The 25,704-nt window shown below is 36.0% G+C and overlaps 1 protein-coding gene across 11 annotated transcripts in view; it reads right to left on the reverse strand.

Annotated features, from left to right (window-relative positions):
* CDK14 (cyclin dependent kinase 14) overlaps positions 1-25,704 on the reverse strand; it is a 592,876-nt gene that overhangs the window by 92,128 nt on the left and 475,044 nt on the right. The window contains exon 13 of one of the 11 annotated variants that reach the window (XM_054559002.2): positions 24,202-24,238. Coding sequence (XP_054414977.1) covers positions 24,217-24,238 — 22 coding nt within the window. The 3' untranslated portion in view covers positions 24,202-24,216. 11 annotated transcript variants of the gene reach the window in all.

Raw genomic sequence — 25,704 nt, forward strand, 5'->3', positions numbered from 1 at the left:
TCCACTAAATAAGACATAAAGCTTACCTAATTTTTCTGGATTTCAATTTATTCCTGGCTAGAAAAACAAATTACCTGCTGAAAATAAACAGAAGCAAAATGCATGTTGGTTCTTAGAGTATTTGTTACTTCAAACTTACTTTTACTCTAGGTATAACAGTATAATTGATTTAAAATATTTCTACTATAGGCAAAGGGTTGATACTTTCAGAAAAGATAAAACTAGGTCCAGAGGTAGAAAATTTCAGAAGACAACGTATCAAATAATTATTAGAATTTGTTAATAGAATCTATGTACTACACCCACATCTGGATATATTTATAGAAAATTAATAACAAATACCTAAAGAATTAAAACTGCTATTAAACTCTCCAGTTACTAAAGTTTCTTTTCCTCTAAGAATTTACATTTTATTGCACTGAATATAAATTAACATTATTGAAACACTGCCCTGTCAAATATCAACTATCATAATATTAATATACAGGTTAGCAAAGGGGATGTGCTTAGATGATACGGAGCTGAATCAATTCAAGATGACCTTTAAAACAACAGTAGATAGAAAATATGTGTCTCAAGATTACAGAAAAAAACATAACAATAAAGTCTTTCATGTGGTATAAGCTTTCAAATGGGTAGCAGCACTTCTCAGTCCAGCCCAGCCTTGCTTTTCATGGAACCTCTATTTCTCTACTCAGAGCAATCAACCTGGATAATTAATATAATAACGATAATAAAAGTATTCCTAATAATGGCTACCATTTCTGGATAGTTGAACATGCGTCAGGCACTTTCCTAGGCACTTTTAACACTCGTATTTATTATAGTCTGAGAAGGTAACAATTGCTATTTTGTAGTGATGGAAGCCAAGTAGGAGTCAGAGATGGCAGTGGATCACTTGGGTAGCAGGTTGAGAGGAGATTCAAATCCATCCAGAACTCCTTGACTCTAAAGTGGTTTGCATATGCCATGCTCTCTTTCTCTCACAGGTTATTTTAAAGGCATTTCCCAATGGATTCTCCAGTTTCTGAAACCCGGTGCAATATGTACAGTGACTCTCAGAGGCAGCCAGAAGTGGGTGAGGGAGAGCTGCACCTTCCAGTAGGTATTTCTTTAAAAATCCTTGAAGCTACTTAAGACACAATTAGCCAACAAACACATTTCCTCAATGACCAACAATCTCCTCCTTCCCCTCCTCAACCAATTCTTTAGTATTTATTTCAAATTGTTGGGGATGGGGGTAGGAAGAGAAGATGAGGTAATGGATTTGGGTAGAGAAAGAAAAAGGGGAAAAGCAAAGAAAAATATTACCACAAAGATCCAAACTAAGAGACTTTCTCTCTAAATCTTCGTATGTGAAGGCCTCACAAATGGGTTCAATGTGTGGCTGCTGCAATGGCTGTTCACAAAAAAAAATGGATCAATGGATTGGTTTTAACTGTCTCTCCCTGGAAGAGAGAAATTTGTCCACAGGGAAAGAAAGCATTCTCAAAATTCTTCACAGTTTTCCCCCTACAAGTGGGCACAGGGCCATTCATATTATTCCTTCCTCCTCCCAAGACTTTATCACTAGTACAACTTTTCATTCATATTTTTAAAAAATCAGTTGCAAAGTTTGAGATAGGCTTCATGGTTAAAAGTTATATTGAATGTACAGTTCATAGTTAATTATGGTGAACAGTATGTTCATATCAATTTTATATAGTTTTGATAAAATAGAACAACCAGAATAGGACTAGATCTGAGTTTCAGGCTTAATACTGTTATCATTTTCCTAAATTCAGACAAATACCTATTATTAAAAGAAAAAGGGAATATTATTAATCGCCCAAACTGTATGTTGTTACACTGCATGTAAATACAAGAAGAGAGAGGTGATTGCGATACTTGGTGTACAAGTACTTAACTCAGAAGTCAAGAGTATAAAACACATGAAATACAAAGCAAGACATACTATTTTTGACCTTGGTTTTCTCATCTATTGAAAAATAGTGATGAACCACATTATGTCTGCAGTCCCTCCAGTTCCAAAAAGCCATGAATCACATGTGAAGCATGGTTTCATTATCTTGAAGAATTATAAACACTTATAGTTGTATCTCTGTTTCTGCAGTACATTGTTGACTATATTTAAATATAGTATATGCCTCATATAAGGAATTCATCAATATAAGATAGTCCCATTCCCCCCTAAATTGACTATACTTTAATATGCCAATAATCAAATTTTCATTTGTGATATTTAGTTAATACATATTTAATTGTTATTTAAAATTTTAGTTTAGAAATTTCACTTTAAGTCTCCACATGCATTTTCAACATCAGAGCCTTTGTCATCACTAGAACCTCTTTTTTCAGTCTACCTAAGTTGTTAAGACATGCTACTTTCAGGAATCCATGTATGATATCTTAATTGGAAGTTTTATCTGAAGTCATACGTGTACATTATCAGATTGTTAGAATGGTGGTGGTGGTTCTCAATCTCCCATTGTGATGGCATATTTTTTTAAATCTTCCCTTGGAATTCCATCAATTTTTGTTTTATATTATAAGGCTGGGTAATTAAATGCATAGCAGTCTAGCACTATTATCTCTTCTTGGTAAATTCAGTCTTTAATCCTTATGTCATGACACTCTTTATCTTTCATAAAGCTTTCTAGGCGAAAGTTCATTTTATTCTCACATTAATACAACAGAATGACCTCAGCTTCTTTTGTTTAGTATTTGCCTGCCATACTTTTTGTTACCTGCTTATTTTTAATGTTTCATACATGTAATATTAGGGTGTCTCTTTCATAAATATTATTCAGCTAAGTTTAATTTTTATCCAATTAAATAATCCTCGTCTCTCAAGGAGAAAGTTTAGTCCATTTACATTTTGTGCTTATTGATATATTTGGAATTACTGCTACCAGATTAATTTTGCAGCCTATTTTGTCCTCCTTTACCTTTTTTCTCTTTACCTGTCTTCTTTTGGATTGAGTTTATTTTAGATAGAACTATTTTAGAAGTATAACTTCTAGAAGTTATGAATTCTATTTCCATGTAATTAGTAATTCCTCTTAATTTTTCTTCTTCTTTTTTGCATTCATCATCAATTTAGGTGTTTAAGCTTTCACAAGTTTTTGGAAGCTGGTGAACGCTGACAAATTATTTCTCCCACAAAACTGGAAACACACAATCCAGACAGTATATGGTTGAACGGACATCAATATACATTACCATTTCATTGACTGTATAATAAAACAATTAAGTATGCAAATATTAAGTTACACAGAGCAACAGGCTTAAAAAAATATTACATTTCTGCTCAATTCACTACCAGAAGTTAACTTCTCTTTTTGCAAGAGAGGTTGGGAAGAGATAGACAACAATCACATTTCAAACAATAACAGCTGGTAAACAACTTCCAATAGATATGGAAAAAAATTACAAGATTTTCAAAAATTTTATTATTAACAATTATTTCAGCTACAATCATAAGGCATGTCTACCTTAAAAAATATTTACTAAAGAGCATATGTCCTAAACAACACAAACACATTTTGCTAAAACTACTTAATAGCTCTCCCACTCTTCCTTCAGATCTTCTCTTTTAAGTTGCACCTCAAATGCAGATATTAAATTAACTTTAAGACTTTTTTGGTCTGGAGACAGACATTAAAAATATGTGCTTCTGTGCAATGTGGACTTTGCATGAACTTTTCAACCAGAGGTTTGTGATTTTCAAAATGGAGGTTTTCATAATAGCACAAAATGAGATTTATAAAAAGACATTAAGAAATCATCATTAAACTTGGATGAGAGCCAACAAAATCAATGGGTACACAAATCTGACGTACACTGTTTTAAATATGGCAGTTATAAACATATAGTAGCAGGCAAATAGCCATACAGGCACCACTATTAATGTTTGAAATGACTGAAGGAATAAATCACAGAAGGCGTAGACTGTTCACAGTTCTTAGGTTTTTAATTCTGTAGGACATTAAAAACATACAAGTATTATGCTGGGTATTTTGGCACCCAATATCTCTATATTCCTTATATATTGATAAGATTCAAGAATGTGAATAGACTTCAAGAACACATAACTCAATACTGCAGGATTTCAGGAAAGGTCAACTCAAACGAATGGTAAACATGGTTTAAGTGTTGAACAACAAGCTTCTCTTTTTTCTTTTTTGAGACAGAGTCTCACTCTGTTGCCCAGGCTGGAGTGCAGTGGTATGACCTTGGCTCACTGCAACCTCTGTCTCCCAGGTTCAAGCGATTCTCACGCCTCAGCCTGAGAGTGGTTGAGAGTACAGGCATGCGCCACCATGCCTAGCTAATTTTTGTATTTTTAGTAGAGACAGGGTTTCACCATGTTGGCAAGGCTGGTCTTGAACTCCTGACCTCAACTGATCCGCCCGCTTCAGCCTCCTAAAGTACTGGGATTACAGGCGTGAGCCACTGCGCCTGGACAAACAAGCATCTTTTGCTGAGTGTTCAAACAAGCTGATCATAATCCAAATACAGAGGTTTCAATTCTGTCAAGCTCTTGAGGCCTGGCAAAAATGCTCATCAATACTCCTGCAGAAGCTTCATTAGACTTATCATTCACTAAGCTTACACGTTGGCTAATATGTTTGATAAACTGGGTCCTGTCTTAAAAGTTCCATTTCCAAAGCAATTGCATCAGGTAGCCCGGTTTTATTTACTGCAAGAGTTGTTTCTCTGACTGCTGGTGTCTAGGAAGTGCAGCTGCATTGTAAGACAATACTGCTTCAAAGAGAAAAACTGCTTGCTTCTAACATTTCCATTTCACTTTTGTCTTATGAACTTTACTGCATCTTCATATTTCATTCCACTTTAATGCTTGGACATTGAACACTAGAGCTCTCCCAAAACCAGCAACATGATGACAGTAATATTTAATACAACAACTAGCCTCTCCAAGAAACTTCATTTTACAAAACATAACCAGTCATCAACAGGCTTGGATAAATGGTAGTGTACCATTATTCAGAAACTGGATGCCTTCTTTCTCACAAGAGCAGTATTGTAAGTTGCTTCACATATTCTCACTACTGGGTAAGACCATACTTTTAAAGTTCCTTTAACATTCATTTAAGGTCATACTGACTGGAATGTCCTGTGTGTGACTTCACATGACCTGACCTATTCATTTGAGTTATGTTAGTTAAAAAGCACTCAATAGGGTTATTTAAAAATGAAAACATTTTTTGAATAAAGCATACAGAAATGATGTAAAAAATAATGTAAAAATAACTGAAGTCTACTTCAATGTACCACACTTTATACTACACTTGAAATCCTCAGTGCTTTGTAGTATGAAGATGGGAGTAACAGGACGTGAAATGAACCTCCTGAAAAGCAAGACCAATTCTTTAATCCAGTAATGAGGCAACAGAAAGGAAGTTCCCCTAGGTTTACCCATCTAGGTCAGAACTCTTGTAAAATGCTTTCCTGATTTTATTTATTTATTTTCTTCCTTCCTTTCTTTCTTTCTTTATTATTATTATACTTTAGGTTTTAGGGTACATGTGTGCAATGTGCAGGTTAGTTACATATGTATACATGTGCCATGCTGGTGTGCTGCACCCACTAACTCGTCATCTAGCATTAGGTGTATCTCCCAATGCTATCCCTCCCCCGTCCCCACACCCCACAACAGTCCCCAGAGTGTGATGTTCCCCTTCCTGTGTCCATGTGTTCTCATTGTTCAATTCCCACCTATGAGTGAGAATATGCGGTGTTTGGTTTTTTGTTCTTGTGATAGTTTACTGTGATAGTTTTCCTTCATTTCAACTTTGGTAAATCTGACAATTATGTGTCTTGGAGTTGCTCTTCTCGAGGAGTATCTTTGTGGCGTTCTCTGTATTTCCTGAATCTGAATGTTGGCCTGCCTTGCTAGATTGGGGAAGTTCTCCTGGATAATATCCTGCAGAGTGTTTTCCAACTTGGTTCCATTCTCCCCGTCACTTTCAGGTACACCAATCAGACGTAGATTTGATCTTTTCACATAGTCCCATATTTCTTGGAGGCTTTGCTCATTTCTTTTTATTCTTTTTTCTCTAAACTTCCCTTCTCGCTTCATTTCATTCATTTCATTTTCCATCGCTGATACCCTTTCTTCCAGTTGATCGCATCGGCTCCTGAGGCTTCTGCATTCTTCATGTAGTTCTCGAGCCTTGGTTTTCAGCTCCATCAGCTCCTTTAAGCACTTCTCTGTATTGGTTATTCTAGTTATACATTCTTCTAAATTTTTTTCAAAGTTTTCAACTTCTTTGCCTTTGGTTTGAATATCCTCCCGTAGCTCGGAGTAATTTGATCATCTGAAGCCTTCTTCTCTCAGCTCGTCAAAGTCATTCTCCATCCAGCTTTGTTCCGTTGCTGGTGAGGAACTGTGTTCCTTTGGAGGAGGAGAGGCATTCTGCTTTTTAGAGTTTCCAGTTTTTCTGCTCTGTTTTTTCCCCATCTTTGTGGTTTTATCTACTTTTGGTCTTTGATGATGGTGATGTACAGATGGGTTTTTGGTGTGGACGTCCTTTCTGTTTGTTAGTTTTCCTTCTAACAGACAGGACCCTCACCTGCAGGTCTGTTGGAGTACCCGGCTGGCTCCTGTGAGGTGTCAGTCTGCCCCTGCTGGGAGGTGCCTCCCAGTTAGGCTGCTCGGGGGTCAGGGGTCAGGGACCCACTTGAGGAGGCAGTCTGCCCGTTTTCAGATCTCCAGCTGCGTGCTGGGAGAACCACTGCTCTCTTCAAAGCTGTCAGACAGGGACATTTAAGTCTGCAGAGGTTACTGCTCTTTTTGTCTGTGCCCTGCCCCCAGAGGTGGAGCCTACAGAGGCAGGCAGGCCTCCTTGAGCTGTGGTGGGCTCCACCCAGTTCAAGCTTCCAGGCTGCTTTGTTTACCTAAGCGAGCCTGTGCAATGGCGGGCGCCCCTCCCCCAGCCTCGCTGCCGCCTTGCAGTTTGATCTCAGACTGTTGTGCTAGCAATCAGTGAGACTCCGTGGGCATAGGACCCTCTGAGCCAGGTGCGGGATATAATCTCCTGGTGCGCCGTTTTTTAAGCCCATCAGAAAAGCGCAGTATTTGGGTGGGAGTGACCCGATTTTCCAGGTGCCGTCTGTCACCCCTTTCTTTGACTAGGAAAGGGAACTCCCTGACCCCTTGTGCTTCCCGAGTGAGGCAATGCCTCGCCCTTCTTCAGCTCGCGCACGGTGCACGCACCCACTGACCTGCGCCCACTGTCTGGCACTCCCTAGTGAGATGAACCCGGTACCTCAGATGGAAATGCAGAAATCACCCGTCTTCTGCGTCGCTCATGCTGGGAGCTGTAGACCAGAGCTGTTCCTATTTGACCATCTTGGCTCCTCCTCCTGCTTTCCTGATTTTAATTTGATTCTTCTGTGTCCTAGTTAACCCCTGTCATGGAGCTGCTTGGTAGAATAGTAATGACTTTCTATAGTTCACCTGTTTGCACAGAAGTCATGCTGTATGCTTGATAATAATCTCCACTGCCCCTCAGAAACTTTGCAAATGCATGACCAAGAACACTACAGAACTGCCCAACCTGCAGCTAGCAGTGACCTCTCTTGGTATAGGTTGGCTTAGTGTCTTTTACCATCGAGGATATAAAAATAAATTTCCATACTTTACATCTTCACCCTCAGTTCTCCAAGTGGATGGCTCCTTAAGTTTTTAATATTTAACTCCATTTAACTTAAAATTTAGAGTTCAATTTTATTTTTACTCTCGTGTACAAAAATATTGGAATACTTTAATTCTAATGACACAGTCTCATCTATCATATTATTGTCTAATATTTTATTTCTATTTTCTATGCTTTTTAAGGACACATATTAGACATTATTATTATTACTGTTATAGTTGTTATTTTATTTACCCATGTTTACTAATTTATTTAATCACCTTTCTTCTCATGTTTCAGACATTCCCTCCCAGATTATTTTTTTTGTGCCAGAAATATAAATGATAGCAGTTATTTCAATGAGCATCATTTGGTGGTAAATTCTGTTTTGTTTTCATACAGGATAATGGGTTGGCTGGGTATATATTTAATAATTGATATGCAGGCTCAAGGCATTTTCCCTTAACCCTCTGAAGACATTATTCCATAGGCTTCTGTTGTTTCTGCCTCTTAATGCTCTTCTCCTCCTCTTCAGAGTTCTGCAATTGCAATGTTAGGTCTTCTTTTTATTTAACCTGCTTGGTACTCACTGTGTTTCCTGAATTTGAGGTTTCATGTTCTTCATCGATTCAACAAAAAATCCCAGCCATTACCCCTCAAATATTATCTTTCCCCAATTCTATCTCTTCCCTCATTTTGTAATTTGGATGCAATGCGATCTCATTAAATTGTCCATGTCTTTACTCTTTCATGTTTTCCATCTGTTTGTCCCTCTGTTTTCCATTCTGGGCAATTACTTCAGAGCCATCGCTCAGTTCAGTGAATTATTTAATCAATTGCATCTAATATGCTATTTTCTCTGTTCATTTTGATTTTATAAGGTCTTTTCAATTCTTTGACAAATTTGCCTATTCAGTTTTGATAGTCTCTTAAGTTTTTTATATGATCTTATTTCTTTACAACATTTTAAATACAGTTGTATGTCTGATAACTCCCAATACCTAAAATGCTGGGTGACAGGAGAGTTCAATTTTGTTGCTTTTGCTACTGATCCTCACTTGCAATAACTTTTTCCTCATATGCTTTATAATTTTTGGTTTGTGAGCCCATGGTTGTCTAATGTTAATCTATGGGAAACCTGAGAGGCCTGGATTGAGAATGTGTTTCTCCATAAGGATTTTCTTTCGCTTCTGTCAAAAGGCCTGAGGCTCTCCCAATACATGGGTACTCCAAGTTCTTGCTGTTGGTTTCCAAGAGCATGCAAGCTGTGTAAATTTAAGCCTAAATACGTAGAAATTCTCATATCAGACTTTTACATCCCTATCCACAGTGAAGGCTGGCACCAACAATTGTCCTTGTGGTCTTTCTTTGTTGGAAGCAGTTATTCCTGAGTCCATTACTGGGGCCGAATTACATTACTGAAGCCCATTAATGTGCTTTGAGGGTCCCCACTCTATGTGGAGAATTTCAATTCCTATTCCCTACCTTTTTCAGGCCAAAGGCCTTGTTTCCTGATCCCCAAGTGGTTTCATGTTTCTATTTTAGAGAACTTCAGGGCAGCTGCAACTTCAGCATTTGATTATTCTTCTGGTTTCCTGTCTTTCTTCATTCTTGGCCTTTCTGGAGATTTTACTTATTTTCTTCTTGGTTCAGCTGTGCACCTGAAATCACGTGCTTGGTGTATTGTATCCAGCATTTTAGGTGACTTTTAGTACTAGGAGTAGTAGAAGAGATTTTTTTTCCCCCTATAGGCATATATTTATAATCCCTGTAATCTAATTAGTTACTATAAAATCATCTATACTTATAATTTTTAAGTCTTTCTCCCTGGAATAATCACAAAATAATCACCTACACTTATAATTTTTAGGTTTTTCTCCCTGGTGTTCTTTCATTGCCCCATCCCTCTCTTTTAAAACTAATTCTGTTAAGTCACCTCTATTTAGTCTCAGAAACTAATTATCTGAAGTTGATTCAGGCTGACATTTTTTCACCACACAACGTCTAGATGAATCTCAAATGCATTACCCAAAGTGAAGAGGCAAGAGGCCTCTTATAGATATATAATTCCATTTACACAACTTTCTGGAAAAGCCAAAATTATATAAACAGAAAACTGATCAATGTTTGACATAGGCTGGAGGGAGGGTGAGAGAGGTTAGCAAAAGGGAACTGGACAATCTTTTTGGATGATTCCACATTTTTATCAAGAAGGATGAACATCGGGCCATGTGAGAGGGCCAGGTCAGGGGGACTATAATAAAAATTCAGAAGATGGAGCCATTTAGAGAGATGGAAGACTGCAGATTTTTCACAAAGAACATTCAGGAATGAAGGATGGAGAGCTGCCCTCCTGTGAGTGGCTGAAATTAGAACTTCCTTGTCTTGAGGGGATTCCCAATGATGCCTCAAGGGATGCTCCAGCCTACCCAGAGATGCTGCTGAGGCCCTCCTATAGATTTCAGTGTTCTATCCCAGGTCACTGAGTGAGAATCTGCCTCAGGCTGATGGAACTGGGCCCATCAGGTTGGTGGGGGTGTACTCAATGAGCCTCTATGTTCACAAGGGGTCAGAAAAACCTGGAAGGGTATGTGGGACAAGAGATTGTTACGTTCATTCCACATTCATTTTGTAAAAAGATGTTTGTTGTTCATGGAAACTCTTTAAAAAAAAAAAATAATAAGGAATTTTAAAATTATAAACCTGGATGACAAGACATAAACTATCCCTACTGAATTCAGAGTATGTGTGGTATGAGAATCTTATATTGCAAATAACTATGAAACAAGTGCTTTTAATACAGTTGAAAATAACAGTATGCTGCTCTTCTAATTATAAAGAATTTTCTGCATTTTTCTAGTCCTTATTCATGCAATACACACACTCTCCCTCTCTCTCTCTCGGTCTCCTTGCAGTTTTTAAAAAAAATGTATGAAAGAAGATAACATGAATAGTGAAAAACAGTCTTAGACCATGAATATACAGCAGGATATTCTCCTTATTCCCTGTACAGGTTAGTTTTTATACCTCAGGAATGAGGAAGATGGAATAGATTGTCTTTAAGAGTCGTCCTAGCTCTAATGCTACATATCCTCCAATCTGGGAAGAACCGGATTGTGAACCAGAGGCAGGGAGAGTTAGCACAGCTGTACTGGCCTGCCAGGGCTGACCTACCAGAATTTCCTGCTCTGCCACCAATGAAAGGAACAAACAGTGCCTCTCACTTCTCTCCACTCAACCTTGCAACTAACGCTTCTTCAAAATCTAACCTAAGTTTCTAAGACTTCCTGAAAACAGATGAAGAGCAAAGTAAACCTGGAGTCCTCTGCCAGACTAGAGAGTACCATCAAAGTTGAAAAGATGGAATGGAAAGTGGAGGACAAAAATGGTGGTGCAAAAAAGAAAAAGAGGAGGTCCACTGGTTGTGGCAAGACGAAGAGGGCTACTTCCTGGAAGACAGCATTTCTCTTTTTTTTTGACAGAGTCTTGCTCTGTTGCCCAGGCTGGAGTGCAGTGGCATAATCTCGGCTCGCTGCAGCCTCTGCCTACTGGGTTCCAGCGATTCTCTTGCCTCAGCCTCCTGGGTAGCTGGGATTACAGGTGCACACCACCACGCCCGGCTAATTCTTATAGTTTTAGTAGAGATCGGGTTCACCATGTTGGCCAGACTGGTCTTGAACTCTGAACTCAGTTGATCCGCCCGCCTCAGCCTCCCGAAGTGCTGGGATTATAGGTGTGAACTATCGCACTCGGCCAGAAGGCAGCATTTCAAATACAATGTGGAGACACAACGTCTGCTAAATGACTGAATGTTTGCTTGAGTAATGAGTATATCAATGGTTATATCTATAGAGGTTTCACATTACCTGAGAAATAAAAATTGAAGAAGTAGACAGTCATTTTTGAGCAAAAACATCTTATGTTCAAGTCCTGGTCCTTAAAGAACCTCTTCAAACTATATATCCCCCAGAAGATGTCATTTTCTTTTTCTTTTTTTTTTCTTTTTCTGATTTGGTTTGGTTTTTGAAGTGGGAAGGAAGTTGATCCTTGCCTTTTTAAGGTTAACTTATAAACTAGGACTGCATGGATGTTTGTTTTGATTTCGGGTTTTTTTTACACTATAGTTCTAAAAGACTCCCTCTAAAACTGATGATACACCTGCTTGTATAACAACTAAGGCAAGCTACATTTTGTTCCCAAGGGTGGCTTCTAAATCTCTATAAAACTCTCCACTGGAATTTATTAATGTTTTAGCTCATGAAAACTGGATATAAAGAGTAAAGGTGTGGTAGGTGTAATTTACATATTAGGCCATTCAATGGAGATACAAAATCCCATATAAAAAGCTTAAATGGGAAGAAAAAGTTCTAGAATGTTCCTCACTTGCATTTTATATGGTGACGGGATACTATTAAACTCACTATGGGCCTATGTCTGAAGCATAATAGTGTGCTTTCTTTTACAGAGTTGGAAGTACAACAACCAACCTGGAGTGAGTGATGCAGAGGGTCTATACTCATACTTTATGCACTGTCACACTCTTCACAGAGCAAAGCCACAGAGCCTGGATCCCCTCATTTGACAGTGCATGTCTCTGTGGCAAGGATACCAATGCGGGTGCTGGCCACTGAATTAATCAACATCTGATCGCTTGAAAATGATTTGTGAAGAAGTCCACCCACCAATAAAAACAAGTCTGTCTGTTTTCCTTAACTACTGAACGGAACTGTCAGATGCAGCAGTCTTCTTGTCTACACATCAAAAGCAAAATGCTCAAATGCTCATGTAACCCCCTCTTATCAAAGCTTTTTGTCTTAGAGGGAGTACTATGGTCATAACACTGCTTTTGTTTTTCAAAAAATGACTTACTTTTAGCAAATAGGCTTAAATTTATTCATTTTGCAAGGAGGCGTCAGAAATTGGTCAAGCAGAACATGACTGAATCTGACATTGGAATAAACTCTTGGGGAAAATAAAGACTAACAGAAGAAAAGATTCAGCCCTGTGCAGTGTACTTCTCAACCCCAGGTGCTGGGCTGTGCAATGAAATGAGAGGCAAGACTCGTAGTTACATTAATAATAAAGACACAGAGTTGTTTAACACTGGGACTTCCTTTCTCACTGTACTCAATGTAAAAAAAATTAATGAGATTCCTCCCCTCAAAACAAACTGATAACATTTTTATACTAGTTTCTGTAAATAGGCTGTAGTTTTAGTACATAAAAATACTCAATTCTTATTCATTTATTCTAATGAAATTGTTTAATGCCACAATCTCCCTGGCAGACACTCATTCCCATAATGGTCAGCTCACTTGACAGCCAATGCTATATTAGAATAATGCTATTTGTAGGCAGCTCCACAGTTCACAAAATGCTTTCCCATACATTATTTTATTTGATCCAGATGATCAAAGGGTCATGCTTACAAAATGGGGAGTATTCAGACTTCTGATACTTACATCTTAGTGTCCATTACATGCCATGCCAAAGAGTTATTGCTAGCTGTACATTACTCAGTTGGTAAAGGGGTTATTAGATTATCCCTAAAGTTTTCCTTAAGAACACATTACATTTTTCCATATTTCTCTCCTTTCCTTTAATTTTGAACTTTATTGCTATAGAGACTATTCTTTCTATATTCTTGTTAACACCTCCACTGTCCTATGCTAAATAAGGACAATGGGGAGAGTCCAGCCTTAACATGAACAAGATGAATAATCATACGAATCTACACTGCTAGGTCTCCCCATCAGATCTAACCCTTACTCAATACACAGTTGCCCTTGCAGTCAACTCTACCTGATGAAAAAGTACAGAAAGTGCTGAAGAGCCCTCAGCAGGATCTGAAATGAATCAAGAGTTTGAAAACGTTAGCACTGACATTCTAAGGCTATTCTAAACTGCCAAAAGTGGGCCAGAAAAATGAAAATATTAAATTCTTGCTTTGGATTTCAGAGCTTAGCTTGGTAGTAATTCCCCAGCCTTGATTTTATTTATTACTATTTTCTACCCTTCCTGGAAAAAGAGATGTCTTCAAATGTTTAAGATCATTCCAAAACCAAAGAAAGGGTGATCTGCTTTTTAAAAATCTGTTAACTTATGATGTAATTATAGCAGCCTTTCCTGTGTACTAATATGATGCTATTTTCATATTTACCTTTCATAAATCCATTGATACAGACATTATCATAAAATATTCATAGACTAATATACATGAACTTGTTATATTCTTTTCAACAAGAGCCTCGTTTATTTAAACTTATTTTCATTTAACTCCTACAAAAGTAGATCATGTTTCCATCCTACTGTCTACAGAAGAGAATAAGGTAACTGCTTCGCTACATTGCTTTTGCAGAGCTTCCACTTTAATTCCTTTTGCAATCTTCTCCAGTGCCTACTGGCAGTGACTATTTTCAGTGGTGAAGTTTTATTTTTAATAATTTATACAGAACACTATAATCCATGTGCACTTAAACTATAATTCTACATGCATAAATAGCATAATTAAAAACTTCTCCTATGATTTATCAGAGATCACCAAACATTAATAGTATTTTTCATATATGGGATAGTACAAACCTGTCAGTCATTATACTCGTATCTCAGTTATATTTTAGAAAAGATCCCTAGATTTAGTGAACCAGTGATTATATGATTTTATAATTTTTGTTAAGTATTTTACTTCAACAAAGCAGTAAACAGCAAAAGAGGCACCAATAATTACTTTTCAACCCTCTGACTAGAAGACTTGATAGAAGAAAAATACATTTACAATAATTGACCTTTATAATCAGAAGAATAAGGTTTGCAGAATACTTAAAAGTCTAACCTCACAAGTCAGCATAGAATATCCCCAAACCCAAAGATGTATATTCAACAGAATTGATTTCCAGCTTCCCAGTTATTTTATTTAGTTATAGCCTATCTATCATAAGCACTAGACCTTCATAACCACACAAACCCGAAATCCCATTGTTACCTGAAAGACATTAGGTAACTCAAGACCTTTCCAACTTCTGGACACAGATTAGGATAAAGTTAATAGCCCTCTCCTACTTCACAGGACTGCTGTGAAGATTGACCTTTTCTTACCATAACTTGCCTAAATCGATTATAGGCATCTTATTATTTCACTGATTTCACAGGTTTTAAAATGTTTTTAGGAAACCAAGAGTGAAGCAAAGTAAATTATTAGTGAATGTTACACTCCTGTGACGCTTTTAATATTTATACTATTTGGAGAATAAAGATTATCCAATTTTCCTGATTTCAAAGTGGTTGATTAAAGCACTGTTTCAACTGAAACAGACAACTCTCATTTTTTATGATAAAAGATAGAATGGGAGTTTAAACCCAAATCTTCATTTACCCAAAAATTCAATCTATGTAAAAATTTAGGAATGGCTTATGTTTCAGAGAGATTGGTTATAAATATTTAGTCGAAATCATCCAAGCAGTATGAAAAACATTTTCACCATCAAAGGCTCTGGTAAAAAGTTTAACTTATTGGTACATCTGCATTATGGTAAATGGAGTTAACAGAAATGGTAGCTTCCTAGCCTTTCATTCTTCTGAAACCCTAGAGAAGTTACAAATCTCATCATCAGAGGAAGGTTTTGGAACAGTATGTCCTTCTACTATAAGTAGCGCTAAAAATAGCTCTTGAAAGGCATAATTTTGTATAATATTATTTCGCGAAAAGAGAAGAAAAAATATATCTTTAATCCTGAACAAACCTCTTCAAAGTTTATGTTCTCAATAAACCTTTCACTGAGAACTGAAAGTATAACTTAGTAATGCAGTAAATGCCCTAACAAATATATCAGATTTTTCACTTAATGCTTTTTACAGGCTTAAACCAAATGGAGTAAAAGGAAATCACCTTTTACAGTCTGACTCCTACAGGAAGAATGCCTTGCTGTTACGCTTTTTAAAGAAGGCATGGTGAATTTATCTCAACTTTGGTGAATCTTGGGCCATGATAAAAAGAAGAAAAATAGCAGAGCAGTTAACATTCCACAGAACTCTTTCTTCACATGTTTATTTCCTTACAGACTGGACATGATCCAAGATAATAAGAAAAGTGTAAAAAAGAACTTTTCTTAAAGGCAATATATAGTTTAGCACTCCATGTTGATATAGAAGAGATGTTTCCTCATCTCTTTTTCTCTTTCTTTTTTTTTCTCTTTCTTTCTTTTTCTTTCTTTTTATACTTTAAGTTCCAGGGTACATGTGCACAACATGCAGGTTTGTTACATATGTATACATGTGCCATGTTGGTGTGCTGCACCCCTTAACTCGTCATTTACATTAGGTATATCTCCTAATGCTATCCCTAAAAAATTATCTTGTAGATTAAACATATTAAATGGTTAGGACTGCAGAAAATCACCAAAAATAGTGCTCCCATTTATATCAAAATGAAAGAATATTCAGTTAGGTCAGAGGTCATGGGTTATTAAAGTTTACTTCAAAGCAAATGAAAAATCTATTTGCTGGGCACTCTAATTTCAGCTTCTTTATTTTATGATATTGCATCTGGAATTTGAAAATATATGCTTTCATTATGAAAGAAAGAGAAATGGCTTATGTCTAAAGCAAGAATTGGATTAAGACTGCTGAATAGTTGAGCATCCTTTACACGGGCTCTGTTCTCTAAGAAAGAAATGTCAGAATCCCTCTCAATGCTTTCCACTCCTACGAGGAGTTTCCTATCTGTCTTCTCTAACCCACAGTGGCTTCCCAACTGCACACTGAACCAACTACCTGGTGAATGATCTCATCTCTTCCCATTACACAGAAGACATGGCCAGCCAGGAGATGGAACCCTTGTTCTAAATACTGGGGGAAGATATACAAAGGGGAAGAAAACATATGGTTTACTATGTGCTAGCGATGTTTTTCACATGTGATCTCCCTTATACTACACACCCAGCCTATGAGGTGATCATCATCATCCCACCTTGCAGATGAAGGAGCTGAGGTTCAGATAGGAGGAGCAACGTAGCCTCAGTCACACAGCAAGTGAGGCAGAGCCCATTACACGCCTCAAATGTTGGTGCTCTCTTCCCTGTATCATTCCATCTATAGGCTATATTTATAGCTTGTTTTTTTTTTCTCATTAGGAAAGTAAGATATGATGATTCTAGAGCACTCAGAAAATCCTGGAATGTATACAAAAAAATAAAAAACATTAGTGTGTAATCTAATTTTTTTTAATCAACTAGATATATTAACTCCATGTATAGAGCTCCAAGAAAATTTTTAAATTTAGTTCTTTGTATTTTTTAACCACTGAAAATTTTTTTTGTATTTCTTTTTTTTTTTTTTTTTCCTGGAGAGTTTCGCTCTTGTCGCCCAGGCTGGAGTGCAATGGTGCGATTTCGGCTCACTACAATCTCCACCTCCTGGGTTCAAGCAACTGTCCTGCCTCAGCCTTCCAAGCAGCTGGGATTACAAGCGACTGCCATCACACCCAGCTAATTTTTGTATTTTTAGTAGACACAGGGTTTCACCATGTTGGCCAGGCTGGTCTCGAACTCCTGACTTCAGGTGATCCACCTGCCTTGACCTCCCAAAGTGCTGGGATTACAGGTGTGAGCCACTGTGCCCGGCCTGAATATGTTTTTATATAATAAAATTTCCTTTCAATACCTGAATTTTACTCAAGTCCATTTTGAGGTTATATTAGCTTTTCATTTTCCCTTTTGTGAAGAGAAAAAATTTTTGACATCCATAAATGCTGTATCCCGTTGAGGGTGTAGACTTTTCTTTTACTTGGGCTGTTTACTTTGATTCTCACTTTGCCACTTAATATTCTCTTAGTAATGTAGCTAGTTTTACGAATCTCCTCCATATGCAAAAACATGGTTATAGGCATCTCATGTCAGGCCAAGGCCTAGTGATGCACTCGACTTTGCGACCATGATACTGTGAGGTGTCATGATGGAAATAAATAAATTTTACTTTACTGCACAGCACTCCTTTTAATGTTAATTAATAAAGTCTGCTGCACCCAGGACTTCCATTAAAAGAGGAGAAAACAAGACTTCAAAGTTAGGGAAAAAACAGCTGGCGTCTATTGCATACCCATGAGGATAGCTGTAGTGAAAGCAAGATAAAAAAAGTTATATTGTCTTCTTTTTTTTTTTAAACAACAAATATTTATTATCTCATAGTTTCCAAGGATCAGGAATCTGGGAGAAGCTTAACTGGATAGTTCTGATTCAGGGACAAAGTTGCAGTCAAATTGATAGCCAGGGTTGTACTTATTTGAAGTTTGGGTCTGATGGATCCACTTCCAAGGTAATTCATTCACATGGCTGTTGGCAAAAAAGGTCTTAGTTCCTCACCATGTGAGCCTATCTCTAGGGCTGGGCACATGACATGTTGGTTGGCTTTGCCAGAGCCAGTGATCAGAGATAGAAGGAGCCAGAGCCCAAGACAGGAGATGCAATCTTTTATAACCTAACCTTGGAAGTAATGTGCAATAACTTCTGTCACATCCTATTGGTCACCAAGACCAATCCTGGGATGAAGAGAGAACGGTGTGAAGACCAGAAGGTGGGATCGCTGGGAGCCACCTTTGGGGCTGCTGGCCACACTGATGATTATAGAAGATAACTATTTTTTTTGTTTTGTTTTGTTTTGTTTTTGGTAAATTGTGGTAATATAGATAAATAACTGAAAATTTGCCATTTTAATCGTTTTAAGTGTACAATTCAGTGGCATTAATTACATTCGTAATATTGTGCAACCATCACAGTATTTCCAAAACCCTGTCATCACCTTAAACAGAAACTCTACACAAATTAAGCAACATTTTTGTTATTAAAATAACGTGACAATGTTAAAGATAATTTTGGGAAAGTAGAAAAATAACCACCCAAAATTCTACTACTGTATCACAACCATTTTCATCTTGTATATTACAATTCAGTAACAGCTAGTCCACAGACTTTTTATAGTAATATGATAGTATATATATTTTTTATTAATCTTTTTTCAGGAAACATAGGGAGAATTTCCTATGTTTTTAAAATCTCCATACATAATATCCTAACATTGTTGTGTAATATTCCACTGAGTTCCTGAATCATGATTTGTTAAACCTTTCCCCATTCCTTTAATCTTGGTTAAGTTGATACCAAGTCTTTTTAAAAATTTTAAACTACAATACAATAATGAGAATTTTGGGGCAACTCACTTTTTACTTGGTTGATCTATTTCCTTGGGAGAAATACTAACAAGTGAAATTGGTAGGTTCAAAACATAATTCCTCAGGTTTCCTGTTGGAAGTAAAGGAAAATCCTAAACTCTGGCCTGCAGGGCCATTCCTTGGCTGGCCTCTGCTTTCACTCGCCAGTCTCCTCTTCTCTCACTCTCCCCACATTCACTATACTCTCACCACCAAGCACTTTCATTCTTCAACAAATATGAACTGAGTGCCTTCTATGGGACAGGCTCTGTTGTAGGCGCTAAGGACATGGATTAAGCAAAAAGTGAAAATCCCAGCTTTCATATGCTTACAGTCTGCCAGTGCTCTTTTTCATCACATTGCTCTGTTTTATTGTCTTCATGTACTTAGCTCTCTTTGAGATTATACTATTTTTTGTTTACTGTCCTCGCTACTCTAGAAGGTAAGTTCTATAAGAGTGGAAACTTAGCATTCCCAAACATCCAGAGCATCAAGATACTAAATTAAATTTCTTGAATGTTCCACGATCTCTTTATGGCCGCTAACATATGTTTCCATATTGTTTTTCACATTTACCAGTTTACAGGGACATCCACAGTAAATGAATGGGCTCATTTTTCTATAACCTCACCAGTATTGGTGTTTATGAAGAAGTGGGTTGTGGATGTGGGGTTGGGTGCTGATGAAGGGTAGTTTGATGGAGAGCATACAAGATACTGAAGCTATCTTTTGAGTTTTTGAAATATTGCATTAAAGTGTTATTTATCTTGATCGCTGAGATTTTTCTTCACACCACCTAAATTCTGAACCCAAGATGAGCACCTTACATGCCTCACTCTAGTCTCAGCCCTGTTTGGTATAAAAACGGCAAATGAGACAGGTATTTCTAGATCTGCTCTTGAGACTACAAAATAACTGAAGACAGGAAAATAAAATTTGTAAAATAAACTTAGATGTTCCTACCAAGAAAACAAATTGAGAGTTGGTTTCGGGATTAAATGAGATGATACAGACAAAGCGTTCTGGCATGCTGTGAGGCACAGACATGTGCTGTGAACAAGTGTAGCCAGTGATACTTCATACTGCACTATTACCACTTCTCCCCCTACCGCTACACTTGTAAAAATTAAACTGACCTTACTAAGTGGAGTTAAAAGAGTCCCTTAGGACTGCAATATTCTTTCCCAAATTAGAGTACATCCCTGAAAATATTTTGGTAGGAGAAACCTCATTGGAGAATTTACCATTAATGGAAAAAAACATGAAGTAAAGAGGATTGAGATCATGAATGAACTTATACGAAAAAGGTCTCATAATTTTTATTTATTTTTACTTTTTTGTAGATTTATTTTAGGTGCAGGGGGTACACATGCAGGTTTGTTACATGGGTAAATTGCATGTTGCTGAGGTTTGGAGTACAAATGATCCCATTACCCAAGTAGTTAGCATAGTAACCAACAGGTGCTTGTTCAACCCTTTTACCCCTCCCCCTCCTCCCAAGAGTCCCCAGTGTCTATTGCTGCCATCTTTGTGTCCATGAATACTCAATGTTTGTCTCCCAGTTACAAGTGAGAACATTCAATATTTGGTTTTCTGTTCCTATGTTAATATACTTACATTAATGGCCTCCAGCTGCATCCATGTTGCTGCAAAGGATGTGATTTCATTCCTTTTATGGCTGCATAGTATTCCATGGTGAATATGCGCCACATTTTCTTTATCCAGTTCAACACTGATGGGCACCTAGGTTGATTCCATGTATTTGCTATTGTGAACAGTGCTATGATGAACATGTGAGTGCATATGCCATTTTGGTAATATGATTTATTTTCTTTTTCGAAATATAAACATTAATGGAATTGCTGAGTCAAATGGTAGTTCTGTTTTTAAATGCTTACTAAAATAAGATAATGGTGAGGTACTTTAAGAACAAATATTTTCAATATTCTTTTAAATACCTTGAGATAGAAACATTCTCTTGATAGATATGCTTCAGAATCTGTCTCCAAATTTTAAGAAGATTTTGTAACTGTGTTTTGCTATGTTACACACTAAAGTATACTACTCTCTTTGCCAATCTCCCCTTCAGGCCCACTCTGTTTGTCCTTTTTCTAAATGTCCAGTGACTTCCTCATTTTATGGTCCACCATGATTGGTTCCTGTTTCTCTGGCCTATCTTAGTTTTATACGTCTTGATTTCCTCCTGCCTAGTGGGCACCAGGGTGCTGGCCTCAAGTCCAGATTGATCAACGCAACAGTGCAAAAGCATGCTTTCTACTTGGCCATCCTCATTCTTCTTTTCCCGTTCCCAATCCTTATGCTCAAATACTTCCAAATAGAGTGACATGCACACATCTGAACCAGCCCTCAGAGCTGCAGAGTATCAAACTGACATCTGCTAGAATTCTGAGTAACTGTGATGTTTGTTTAGGGAGAAAATACTGCAGAGTCTTACATGGCAGGTGCTAAAGTTAGTATGCATAAAATTTTTGTTTGTCATTTTTGTTCTGCAGTTCAAGTCCTGGCAAATAATTTATTTACTCCGTGATGTATGCAACAAATATGAGAACATATTGGAGGAGGGATTTTCAAATAATTAGAACAAAAATTCATGTATTTCTTTCAACAGATCTTCTTTCAAAAAGATCGTTTCCTTCTACATTAGAATGTGAATGTGTAATTTAAGGAGTGACTTTTAACAACAAATCTGCAGGATGTATTTCAACTCTATGTTATGAGGAAGAGTTAAGTAATGGTACCTCGTGTTCTCCTTCTAGTTCCAAGTCCTTGCCTTTGACTTTTCATTTTCTCTCTCTATGCTTATCTGACTCTCCATTTGACTGAAATGCTATTATCAAACAGCCTAAAGTACTTCTGGAGTTTGCAATTGGCTGTTCCCAACACAGAAACAGTTGCTACATTGTAGAAACTTTAGTGAAACGATTTTTCTGCGATAATTCGCATGTTCATCAACGGAAAGGCTACCAATCTTACAATGGCAGGGAACTTGCTTTGTGCATGGGAGCCCAGTCTTAAAGTTCATTACTAAAAAACACTGCTAAAAGCTTCAGGGCCTCTATTTTACTCTGTCATGCCCTGTCGTAAGAGGATGCCTAGGCTTTTCCAAGAGGCTGGTCAAATTATTGTTATAGTATGACTCCCAGCAGACCCTACATTCCTCTCTCATGTGGAGGAGGTTGTAGATCTGGGGGCACAAATGCTCCAAAGTGTGGTTTGATGGTGAGCATAAAATAGGCTGAGGCTATCTTTGACTGCAACTGAGCACAACCTTTGTTTCACAGTCCTTTATTCCTGACTTTAACTCTACATCTGGCTCTTTATATAAAATGATTTATAATGGAAAGGTGCCGTTTCACATCTGTGGCTTTAAGAAAACCCAAATTGGCATGATTGCTAAAGCTTTTTATCTTTTTGATAAGCATTTTCACCTTTATAACTGAAATAAAAGAAAGACAAATGAATAGGATTAAAAAGCTGCACATTTAGTATCATCTGGCGTCCAACTACTTATAACTTCCAGGTATATGTAGGTAAGGACATTTTCGGGTATATCTCTAATATGAATCAGAAGCTGGTGGCAAAAAAAACCAGTCTACTGATGTCTTAAAACTAACAATATCGGTATAATGTAGGAAACTGAAGACAGGCATTTGCAGATCATATGTAAAGATATGGAAGTGTTTAAAGAAACGAAAGAGAGAAAAAAAACTCAACTGATTACTTGGGAACTTAAAATAACTTCCTTCCTTCCTTCCTTCCCTCCCTCCCTCCCTCCCTCCTTCCTCCCTCCCTCCTTCCTTCCTTCTCCCTTTCTCTTTTTCTTTGACAGGGTTTTGCTCTGTCGCCCAGGCTAGAGTGCAATGGTGTGATCTTGGTTCACTGCACCCTCTGCATTCCGGGCTCAAATGATCCCCCTGCCTCAGCCTCCCAAGTAGCTGGGACTACAGGCATATGCCACCATGCCTGGTTAGTTTATTTATATATATATTTATATATATATAAAATATATATTCATTATATAATATGTAAATTATATATAAATTATATATACATATATAAATCATGTGTATATAAATTATATATAAATTATATATACATATATATAAATCATATATATGTATATATAAATTATATATAAATTATATATACATATATATAAATCATATATATGTATATATAAATTATATACACATATATACATATATGTGTATTATATATACATATGTGTATATAATTTATATATTATATATACATATACAAATTATATACACATATATTTACACAAATAAATAAAAACATATATGCATATATTTCCATAAATAAAAATATATCTACATATATTTACATAAATAAAAATATATCTACATATATAAATAAAAATATATCTACATATATAAATATAAATATATCTACATATATAAATATAAATATATCTACATATATAAATATATACATATATTTATATATAAAAATATATATACACTTATATATATAAAAATATATATACATTTATATAAATAAAAATATATATACATTTATATAAACATATATATACATTTATATAAACATATATATACATTTATATAAATAAAAATATATATATATTTATATAAATAAAAATATATATACATATATTTATATAAAAATATATATACATATATTTATATAAATAAAAATATATATACATATATTTATATAAATATACATACATATATATTTATATAAATAAAAATATACATACATATATATTTATATAAATAAAAATATATACACATATATTTATATAAATAAAAATATATACACATATATTTATATAAATAAAAATACACATATATTTATATAAATAAAAATATATACACATATATTTATATAAATAAAAATATATACACATATTTATATAAATAAAAATATATACACATATTTATATAAATAAAAATATATACATATATTTATATAAATAAAAATATATACATATATTTATATAAATAAAAATATATATACATATATATTTATATAAATAAAAATATATATACATATATATTTATATAAATAAAAATATATATACATATATATTTATATAAATAAAAATATATATACATATATATTTATATAAATAAAAATATATATACATATATATTTATATAAATAAAAATATATATACATATATATTTATATAAATAAAAATATATATACATATATTTATATAAATAAAAATATATATAATTTTTTTTTTTTTTTTTTTTTTACAGATGGGGTCTTGTCATGTCACCCAGTCTCATCTCAAACTCCTGGACTCAAGTGATCTGTCCACTTTGGCCTCTCAAAGTGCTGGGATTACAGGCTTGAGCCACCACACCTGGCCACAAGAACATTTTCAAAATAATATTGAGGTCATTTCAAAAAGGATGATACAAACCTAAGCTTTATTTGTACTCAATGTAAACAGCTGCTCATACACACACACACAAACAAAACCAACTTAGTTAATGAGCTGTGTATCAAGCTTCTATGTAGCCTGACACATTTTAGCACATTTACTAAGTTGTGTTTCTATATTTAGGAACACTAGTTACAAACAGGTGATGAATGACAGAGCTTAGACTGTGAAATGGCCAGCGCCTACAGAATCAGTGCTGCCGAAATGCCATGCTTTGAAACTCCATTCTGGATACCCAAGAGAGATACATTCAATATTCAACAAAATCGAAGAATTTGAAAATGGAAAATCTCTCAGATGTTCTGAGAGAAAGCAAATCCTGGGACAGAGTCATAGGATTTGGATTTAAGCCTATAGCTATATAATAAAGAAATAAGTGCAAAAATAAAAACCTGGGCTGGAGGTTTTTAGCTGAAAATCCTAATTCACCTCACAACATATTCTGGTAAAACACTTGCTTTAAGCTGATCAGAAGTTATGTTCTATTTTGCACCATGCAGTTTGGTAGTCGCTAGCCACATGTGGTTATTTAAATTTAAACTAATAAAAATTAAATGAAATTAAAAATTCAGTTCCTCAAATGCACTAGCCACATTTTAAATTACTCAATAGCCACACGTGGCTAGTGGTTACCATACTGGAAAGTGAAGATAGCGAACATTCTTGTCAATGCATAAAGATCTATTGGACAGTACTGCTCTACATCCTTAAAATATGTAACGCAGCTTCTAGAAATTTCTAAATTCTCATAAAGGAATAGTGTAGTTCACACAATGGGAGGATTTGCCTCTTTAGATGAACAGTAGAGACTGGATTGAGAAAATCAATGAATGTGGCAATAGAGAAGGGGTCCTGATCAGGGACTCACCCCAAAGAAGTACGAGGCAGGCAAAGGAAGGAGCCCAGCTTCAAGCCCAACGTCTGCTCTGAACAGAAAATGTCCCTGTGGAAATGTTTTTCATTTTCTTGGGAAAAATAAAAGGCACTAGAATTTTTTGGCAGTCACAAGCTAAAAGCAAAGGATGTGAGATAGCAGAATTCTAAGATAGGAAGGTAAAGTCTCACTTGACTACCAAATAAAATTAGAACTACAGGTACAGTTTGACTCAAATTCCACACCTCAGTCAAGGGTGACAAGAAATCAGAGCCAAATGAAAAAAATTCCATTTGTATTTATCTTTATAAATATAATGATGTGCTTAGTCCCATTTGGTGGCAAAGGCGTGGAACCTGGTATAATCCCTAAGTAGCCTCCAAGGTAGGCTGAGCCAATTCATAAAAAATATTCATCATCCAAACAGACGCCTAATGTGGCAGACAGGGACAAACAAAGCATGGGGCAGCTCTGGCTTCTCTAACAGAGACATTTTACTTGTTTTGCTATC

Source organism: Pongo abelii, chromosome 6 (genome assembly GCF_028885655.2).
Source record: "Pongo abelii isolate AG06213 chromosome 6, NHGRI_mPonAbe1-v2.0_pri, whole genome shotgun sequence".
NCBI lineage: Eukaryota > Metazoa > Chordata > Mammalia > Primates > Hominidae > Pongo > Pongo abelii.